At 41.8% G+C, this 9559-nt stretch overlaps 1 protein-coding gene across 1 annotated transcript; it reads left to right on the top strand.

Moving 5' to 3' along the window:
• On the top strand, positions 1 to 7896 carry SET (SET nuclear proto-oncogene). Its single transcript, XM_086763929.1, has 8 exons — positions 1 to 357; positions 1781 to 1838; positions 2754 to 2896; positions 3635 to 3738; positions 3923 to 4036; positions 5537 to 5707; positions 5808 to 5954; positions 6974 to 7896. Exons 1-8 carry the CDS (start codon positions 285 to 287, stop codon positions 6995 to 6997), a joined length of 834 nt encoding a protein of 277 aa, XP_086620055.1. The 5' UTR covers positions 1 to 284; the 3' UTR covers positions 6998 to 7896.
• Positions 7897 to 9559: the final 1663 nt, after the last annotated feature.

The following is a 9559-nucleotide window of genomic DNA, read 5'->3' as shown; positions in this document are numbered from 1 at the left end:
GCGCGCAGCGCTGCCCGCCCCTCGCCAGCAGCAGGAGGAGGAGGCGGCGGCGGTGATTCTGGCTGTGGGGAGCGTGAGGCAGTGCGAGCGCCGCTGCCGCCCCCTGTTATCCGGGAGCCCCAGGTCCGGGCGGAGGAGGCGGGAGCGCCCCGGCGGCGGAGGGAGACAGAGCGGCGGTGGAAGCAGCAGCAGCAGCAGCAGGAGGAGTCTGTGCCCGGCCCCCCCCCTCCGCTCAGTCCCGTTACAGCCCCTCTCCCTCCGCGCTCCGCTCCGCAGCCACCAACATGTCGGCGCCGGCGGCCAAAGTCAGTAAGAAGGAGCTGAACTCCAACCACGATGGGGCCGACGAGACCTCAGGTGAGGCCGCGCCGGGGGCGGGAAGGGAATGGCGGCAGCCGCCGCGGCCTCCGCCTCGCACCGCGCCGCACCGACCGCCATTTTCCCCAGCCACACGGGCCGCGGCCGGGCCGGAGGCGGGAAGAGCGCGGGGTCGGCCGGGCGGATGTGCAGGCCCCAGCAGCAGCAGGAGGAGGCCATGTTAGCGCCCTTTTGTCTCCGCTTCCCGGCCCGGCCTCCTTCCCTACGGGCGCAGGCGGGGCCGGGCGGGGGGCGCTGCGGCCTTGGCGGAGCAGCGGGACCCCCCCCTCTCCGCCCCCCCCCCCCCCCTCCCGGAGCAGCATCCGCGGAGCCTCATTGTGTTCCGCCGCCGCCGCCATGATGCTTCGCCGCCTCCTGGTCTCGGCGCCGCCGCGGCCGCGTGGTGCTGCCCCGCCGAGCCGGGATGGAGCGGCGCCGGCTGCGCCGCCGCTGTCGGGGCCTGCCCGCCCGCGGAGCCACGCGGTGCCGGGCCGGCGTGGCGATAGAGCCGCCCGCAACCGTCGCCACGTGCGATCGCGGCAGCTCCGGGATTTTTAAAGGTCGCCGCGCCGTGAGTTTTTCTCCGCGGGAAGGGCGCAGCGCTCTCCTTCCACCGAGCCCGCCGTCGCGCCCCGCGGTGCCGCGCCCGCTGCGAGCTCCGCTCACACACGTGCTTTCCCTACCCGGCCGCCCTTCCGTCGCGGGGATGGGGGCAGCGCGTCCACCCGCGCAACCGGGGAGCGGGGAGAGCTGTCCCCTAACGCGGGCTGAGCCGTGCGGGAAACTTACCGGGGGAGGAGTGAGCGTGCTGCACTGCTCCAGCGACTTCCCGCTGCCGTTCATTCATCTCCCAGCGCGATAGGTAAACACCCCTCCGGTAATCCAGACCTTTGCCAGACTTTGTCGAGGGGGAAGTTCCGATTAGAAAATATCTGTCAAACGGCGATTTTGAAGGTTTTTTTTTTTTTTTGCTTATGACCGTCCTTTCGAACCTTTTTTACGGTTTTTAGAAGGTGGCGTGTTCCCGGTCATGCTGTTTCTGTCCTTTACATGATTTAACGTTCCTTCAGATGTGTCGGTCTCAGAAAACGTGGCTTACAACCTTTAAATGAAATCGTTATTAATCTATCACGATTGGTGTATCATTTAAGTTAACTTGTAAAATTGCATAGGGGAATGTGAGCCGTGATTTCGAGGTGTAAACTCACTTTGAGTGCCGTTTCATCAAACTTCTCTGCACTTCAGCTGTAGTACGCCCTGGAATTAGCTGAAGCTTTAAGGCCTAGTAACACTTAGGACATTTAATAGAAATACCTGTGTACTTCTAAGGTAGATGACTAGAAAAGATCTTGAGCGAAAACCCCAGGTGATTTGTCAGACTCGAGAATGACGGGATTTTGATGCATTTTCGTTTGTTTTTCAGAAAAAGAGCAACAGGAAGCAATTGAACACATTGATGAAGTACAGAATGAAATAGACAGGTAAACATAAACCAACTTTTACAATGTTTTAGCAGAAATTAAAATGTAACTTTCAAAAATAAAAATATTTCTTAAAGTAGCAGTCAGTAGCAGTTCTTCATCTCTTTAAACTCTGCCAAGATATACTTGTGTTTGGACTTGGTTAGATGTAAGAGGTATTTGTGTATGATAAAAAAAATTGAAGTAGTATCCTGGTTTGTTGTTTAATTGTTATAATGATGTAACTGGAGTTTAAAATTTTAAATTAATTGTGATAGTTTTGATAATACAATTTTTTTTTTTTTTAGTTAATATGTGCAATTTTGCAAAAGTTCTAATGTTGATAAGCGGAACAAAAAACTTGGTTGAGATATTAGCTTTTATTACACATTTTAAAAATTATATATCCATGTGCTTGTAGAATAATATGTAAAAAGTGTCACTAAAACATTAGTTTCATATCCCAAAACTCTGTGGGTTCTACGTTGGTATTTCCCTGGATCTTATCTCCCTGCACTGCAGGTGATTATTGAGGCTCAGGCCATTTGAAGCTGTTGCAGTATCAGGGCGCTGCCATTTTACAAAACCAGTTAGATGTTACATCTTAAGGTTTTACTTGTGTGGGGTACAAAATCTTTTTGCTGTAGCTTGCTTGCTTGCCCAAAAGTTGCCAAGAGCAGGTGATAGTGTTATGTGTTATTCACCTTCAGGGGTTCTGCAAACACAATGTTTAAGAGGTACGGTGAGAGTGCTTCCCATCGCGTGTTTCTTCATAGTCGTTACAGTTTGGGGCCTCACTTTTTTGTTTGAGATACTTCATTTGTTGAATATGGCAGACAGTCTAATCAGACCCATGCATTTTTAGCTAACTACTGATGATGTGTCTTTAAATTTCGGTCTTCTCTCCTGTGGTTAATGTGGCTCTTTCTCTTACAGACTGAATGAGCAAGCCAGTGAGGAAATTTTGAAAGTAGAACAGAAATACAACAAACTCCGCCAACCATTCTTCCAGAAGAGGTCAGAATTGATCGCCAAAATCCCAAATTTCTGGGTAACAACATTTGTCAACCACCCACAAGGTATATTCTTAATAGCCCTGTTTTTTTCCATAAGTTCAGTGTTTGCTTGCTGGTTATGTGTCTTGCAGCTCTGAGGGTTTTCTAGAATTGTTGCTGGGCATATGTTTAAACAGAAGCCTGCTTTGTATGCAAACGCTCCCTTGTTGTCCTATAGTACACTTTATACTTTTTATTTCTTGCATTTGTTGATCAAAGGAACATCTTGTTCACTAAAATCCCATGTTGTTTTTCTTTCTTCACTTTAAATGACAAATTTCCCACATTTCTTAGTGAATTTGGCCCTTTAAAGAACGAAAAAAAAAAGTATTATAGTTTGTTTAGGGTTGGATTTGGGGTTTTTTTTTTAATTGGAGGTGAGCTCCTTAGGACTCCTGACAACAGACTGCTTCTGAGAGGACAAAACAAGTTTGTAGACTGATTAGACTGGGCAAACTGTATGTGTGAAAATGTGTTTCAGAGAGAAAGATAAATGTATGCAGGCAGCTTTTGCTGCTTTTTAACGTTGAACTGCAACAAGCAAATGTAACGTTTCCATCTCAGCAAATGCAAGTCACAAATGCTAGTAGTCTGGCTGGTAACTCAAAAAAAAAAAAAAAAAAAAAAAAAGAGCTGCAAAAGTTGGCTTGGACAGATGTGTGTTTGTGTATTTGCTTTTCAGATCTTATTATTTCCTGTATTTCATCCGCATGATACACGTTTTGTAGCTTTATTAACGTGAGATTCCTAATTCTGTCTTAGTATCTGCACTGCTGGGAGAAGAAGATGAGGAAGCACTGCATTATTTGACCCGAGTTGAAGTGACAGAATTTGAAGACATCAAATCAGGTTACAGAATAGATTTTGTAAGTACTTTAAATAATTCCTTCACTTCTGATTTTTTGATATTTTTTTTTTTTTTTAATGTAATCATATATTGGATTGTCATTTCTCTCTTAATCTCTTCAGTTATCCATTTAGTACTGGGTTTGACTTGGCACATGTATTTTACATTATGTGGGTTCTAACTCTTTGCTTTCAACTCTACAGTATTTTGATGAGAATCCATACTTTGAAAATAAAGTTCTCTCTAAAGAGTTTCACCTCAATGAAAGCGGAGACCCATCTTCAAAATCAACTGAGATCAAATGGAAATCTGGGAAGGTATGTATCTGTGCATCTGGGAGAGATGATTGCTGCTCTGTGTGATACCATCCCTTTAATTATCTTCCTCTTTTTCTTTTGTATGGAAGCTGTCTACCCCTCCCTTTTCTTCCCCTCTCAACCCCCTCGCCACTTCTCTACATACATAGTTTGTGCCTAACTTGCGGGGTTTGGAACACCCCATTTACGTGGAGATGTGTAGTGAATTCTCTTGCTCAGTTGAGTACCACCATGTAAACAGCGAAAGTACAAGTATGACCAGGTAGAGAGATTAACAAGAGCATTAACTTGTCTCTCTTTGGAGTGAATCTAGACTCTGTGTTTTGGTTTTTTTTCCTTAGGATAACTATTAAATAAGGAATTCCGAGGACAGCAGAGTTTTAGGGGTTCAGAGAGGGATGTGTGAACTTCCCCTGCCCCTTGATTTCCTCAATTTCATTTCCAGACACCACATCTTTAGAGAAGTTGCAGCCACACAATAATGTGAACTTTCATCCAGCTAGTGTTCAAATGTCATTAATTTGCTGTAGTTAGTTTCTGTAAAAGTTGGGATCACTTTCATGTTATCCTGAAGATTTTGAAACGAGTATTTAAAAGTAAAACTGAGGGTTGCAGTTAAGTCACTGCTTGTTTTCTCGCCCTCAGGTTGAGAACAAAACTTAATTTTTTTTTAATTGAGAACTAGAACTTTTTCTCTTGTACAAGAAGTTACCATCCCATACAAACTAGCTGAATGTGATCATACCACAAAATCAACGTGAATTCTGGTGTTGTTCTTCATTAAACAATCTAAACCTATAAATGTTGTGATTCTATCAAGAAGGCAAATACTAAAGTTTGGAATTACAATGTGATACGGGAAAGAATTGATTTAAATAGCAGATTGTTGCAAAAATCATTAAACTTCTGGGGTAAGGTGGTAGATACAGGACTCAAGTGCTTGTGGCTGTATCTTTTAGGAGCTTGTGTAGGGTTTTTGTTTTGTTTTCAAGACTTAAAGTGGAAATCTTAGGATAAGAAGGCTAGGGAGTTCTTTATCTCAAGTTAAAGATAGAGCTTAGAGGTGTGGAGACTTAATGTTTCTTAAATTGTATATGTAGTAGTTGTAGCATTTAACCACAATTACAACTACTCTGAGTAGCATTTAGCCTTTGGGAGATCTTTTTAATTCAGTATGTCATTAAACACTGGTCATACTTGTGCTTCCTTATGATAGGAAAGCATAAATCAAATGCAAGATCCTGTGAATTTTCAGTATTTCAGGGGAGGTCATTAAAAGAAACAGGTGGTTTTACTGTTTCCTGACATTCATGAGAAATGCAAGTGGCTGAGTGGTATCTTTTTCTGTCAGTCTCTTGGGTTCCAAATGTTTCTTAAAGGGAGTAGTAAGTGAGTTATTGTGGTTGTTTAGACAAGTATGTATCTAAATGGTGCTTATTTTTTAAAAAAAGTGCCATCTAAAGACCACTTCTTCCGGGAACTTCTTAACTTTCTTCTCAGGATCTGACAAAACGTTCAAGCCAGACACAGAACAAAGCCAGTAGGAAGAGGCAGCATGAAGAGCCAGAAAGTTTCTTCACCTGGTTCACTGACCACTCTGACGCAGGGGCTGATGAGCTAGGAGAAGTCATCAAGGATGACATCTGGCCAAATCCATTACAGTACTACTTGGTAAGTATGGTGCTGAGTTGTTGGTGCACACCCATACCAGCACTGTGTAAGTGAAAGTGAATTTGATCACTGTAGTTAATGTTGCCTGTGTGTCTTTAAGGTTCCTGATATGGATGATGAAGAAGGGGAGGGGGAGGAGGATGATGATGATGATGAAGAGGAAGAAGGATTGGAGGATATTGACGAAGAAGGAGATGAAGATGAGGGGGAGGAAGATGAAGATGATGATGAGGGAGAGGAAGGAGAGGTGAGTAATGTTATCCCTTACCCCTTCCATCTCTGATGTATTAGAATAAAAGAAATGTATAAGAGGGATTTTGTAAGAGTACTGAGCTGTTGTTACAAAGGTAAAATAGTTCTTTTCTGTACAGTCACTGACAAGATCTTTGGGGGGGAGAAGTAGAACGGTTGCTACCTTAACTTGTGGAGTGGTTTCAGTGTAGTAGTAGGTATGTTTGTGCATATGAGAGACAGTGCAAATAAGTAGTTTTAGTAAATTTGTAAGGGACGTGCTCTAGAAGAACTAAGATACTAGCGTAACAAAATTCTTATTTAATTAGTGAACATTCTACCGAGGCTTTACTTGTAAATAGCTTTTGTTGATGCATCCAGTTCTGTCATCCTCCCACCTGTTGGTTTATTTCTGCTTACGGCCAGCTTAGCTAAGGCTCTCTGTTGGGTTCAGGAATTAGAAATTTCCTTTAGTAGCAAGTGGGATTCCAGGGACAGCATTCAGGGTGTTGGTAACGTAAAGTTTATAGAAGGTCTTTGTTTCTCGTAATTGGGCGTGGTGTGTCTGAATTTCAGCAGCAACAAATGACTTGTATTGAGATAGGAGGGCTGTTGTGGGCACCAGAGTACTGGGCTCTATTATGTAACCTAGAATTCAGCATATGAAAGTTGAAGCATTTCACTGTTCGTAGTTTAAAACAAGGGGAAAAAAGATTACCCCTTCACTTTCTAAATGTTAAAGTTATGTCAGTGTTCATAGTGACTCTAAGTCATGGTGGTTTTTCAGACCTGATGGTTTTTCATTGTTACATCCAGTTATTAACTGATTTCTATGTAGATAGGTACTCAGGGCAAGTGTTACTACTCCCTAGTGAAGAGGGAAACAGAGGTCATCATACAGCATGCTGTGAGTAAGGCTGTAGGGCTGTAGTCTGTGGGTAGTAAGACAATTATGGTTATTGCGTTTGAAGTTCGTGCTATTTGAAGTTTAGTGATTAGAATTTTTTTTTTAAATTGTTGCTTATCTTTCAACAGGAGGATGAAGGAGAAGATGACTAATTGAACACTGATGGATTCCAAACCCCCTTTTTACCTTTTTAATTTTTCTCCAGTCCCTGGGAGCAAGTTGCTGTCTTTTTTTTCTTGTGCTCAGTCGCCTTGTTCTCTTGAGGTCTCTTTTTCTCTCCTCTACACCATGGTTCACAATTTATTTTGGGGGAAATACCTTGAGCAGAATGCAGTGGAAAAGAATCTACCAGTTTCTGTTTCAAGTTCATTTTTATCCCTTTCTGTCTCAAAACAAAAAACTGTTTATGGAATCAACACACCATGTTCTGTGGGAAAAAAGAAAACCTTCTGCTCCCTTCACTCTGCTGGAAGCTGAAGAGTGCTAGGCCCCTGTGTAGTAGTGCATAGAATCTAGCTTTTTTCCTTCTTTCTCTGTATATTGGGCTCAGAGATTACACTGTGTCTCTATGTGAATATGGACAGTTAGCATTTACCAACATGTATCTGTCTACTTTCTCTTGTTTAAAAAAAATGAAAAAACGAAAAAAAAAAAAATAAAAAAACAAATGGGGTTATAGACGGTCAGCTGGGGTGGGTTTCAGATGTTTGGGTGGGTTAAGTGGGCATTTTGACAACATGGCTTCTTCTCCTTTGGCATGTTTAATTGTGATGTTTAACAAACATCCTTGCAGTTTAAGATGACACTTTTAAAATAAAATCTTCTCCTAATGATGACTTTGAGCCCTGCCACTTGATGGAGAATCAGCAGAACCTGTAGGATCTTATTTGGAATTGACATTCTCTATTGTAATTTTGTTCTTGTTTATTTTTAAATTCTTTTTTTTTTTTTTTTTTTTTTGTTTCACTGGAAAGGAAAGAAAGATGCTCAGTTTTAAACGTTAAAAGTGTACAAGTTGCTTTGTTACAATAAAACTAAATGTGTACACAAAGGGACTGGTTGGTCTTCACTGAAAGAAACAGTTTTACTATCCTGTTTTGAACTTGCTTGTAGCTTCCTGGCATTTCTGGGGGCATTTGGTCAGTACTTATGTAGTGCAATGCAGCCTTGTGGTTGTGTGGACCGCTATTTCAGTACTTGTAAAATGTTTCGTTTGGTAGTTACTACTGCACACTCCCGTTTCTTGAATGACCTAACTCTGTAAGGCAGGGCTGTAGGTGCATATACCTTGTGTGAAGACAGAGGTTTATATTCACGTTTTGCAAAAAGAAAAATCACTTGATTCTTAAGATTTTTTTTTTTTAAGTAGTAACTTGCAGTACTGTATCTTCAGTAAATCAATTTACGTGAAGATAACCATGCAAGCTCAGAACAAAAAGACTGAGGGGTCTTATAATAAGATTTGGCTGTTTTTGTAAGTCTTTTCAGTTGAAAATAAGTCTTAAGTGCAAGGTAACTTTTGGGCTATTTCAAAAAGCAAGATTCTTAGCAAAGCTCGTGTATAAAAAGTTGCTACTTCACTGCTTGCTTTCCTTGGTAGCAGCATGTATATATGCTTTAGATATACTGTACTCTTTCAGAGACTGCATTTGAGTAGCTTGTAACAATTTCACATAGAGGTTGTTGGTACTGGTGTTCCACAAAGTGTAATGAAAGTTGTTTTAACATGCTGTGCTTTTGAAATATTTTTTAAAAAGTTGTATCAGCTAATCTAAAATTCAAACAGCTAGTTCTCTTTGGATATGTAGAAAAGACTGTCTTCTGGGAAGACTTCCTGTTATATTCTCCGATTCCTTTTCCTCACAGTATTTGCTATAGTCAAATTCAGCTTTTTTTGATGATTAAGAATACACTTAGAACAAGATTGATCTCGATTTGAGACATGCCCAAATAACGTGTGTGGAGGAAACATTCTCTAAGTGTCTGATCCAGCTTGGATTCAATCCGGTTTTCAGAGACAATACGATGTCCAGTGTGCACGTGATCAATGCAAAAATAAGGCAACCATTTACTTGATTGCATCTCAAAAAAAGCTTCTGCCCTGATCCTGCTTGCAGAGCAAAGTAAAATGTTAATTGGTAATGGTTTCTTACCATCTAGAGAGAGAAGGAACAAAACCTACCAAGTGTGTAAATTTCAGATTCTTTTTCATTTGATTCCTTTTTGTTGTAAGACTGAAAACCGCTTCCTGTTGTGGTAGAGGGTCAATGTGCTATTACTTGTCCTGATGCCTTCTTAATTTTTATGTAGTCCTAATTGATTGTAGTTCTTCAAGGGAAATATTTTTTCCTAGTCTTTAATGCTTCAGGAAAAATACTGTGCCATTGTTCCTACACGCCTGTTGGTTACTAGGAGAAAACCTATAAAAACTGTTTTGAAAGTAATCAAAGCTTCAGGTTCTGTAAAGTCAAAAATCATGAACAAGAAATGAGAAGTCTGGCTAATGAAATGCTACTTCTGAGATTTTTCTTGCATGTTCTTTAGGGTGCACTCTTTTACAGGGTGCAAAAACGCCCTTGCTACTGTACTGATAATACTGAATTTCCTGTGAAACTTAAGGGTTTACTCCTGGCAATGGCTAAAAAGTAAACTAATGTGCTAAAAGAATAAACTATATTTGTTAAGTGCAATCGTGATTTTTTTTTTTCTAGCAA

Source organism: Chlamydotis macqueenii, chromosome 20 (assembly GCF_036417535.1).
Source record: "Chlamydotis macqueenii isolate bChlMac1 chromosome 20, bChlMac1.mat, whole genome shotgun sequence".
In the NCBI taxonomy this organism is placed as follows: domain Eukaryota; kingdom Metazoa; phylum Chordata; class Aves; order Otidiformes; family Otididae; genus Chlamydotis; species Chlamydotis macqueenii.
The sequence above is the reverse complement of the archived record's forward strand: the minus strand, read 5'-3'. Positions and strand labels throughout refer to the sequence as shown.

Excerpts from the sequence above, each read along its gene's own strand:
- SET (XM_086763929.1), top strand. The coding sequence starts at position 285 with ATGTCGGCGCCGGCGGCCAAAGTCAGTAAGAAGGAGCTGAACTCCAAC. Across the intron at positions 358-1,780 it reads TGGGGCCGACGAGACCTCAG|AAAAAGAGCAACAGGAAGCA; the intron begins GTGAGGCCGCGC and ends TTTGTTTTTCAG. Across the intron at positions 1,839-2,753 it reads GTACAGAATGAAATAGACAG|ACTGAATGAGCAAGCCAGTG; the intron begins GTAAACATAAAC and ends TTTCTCTTACAG.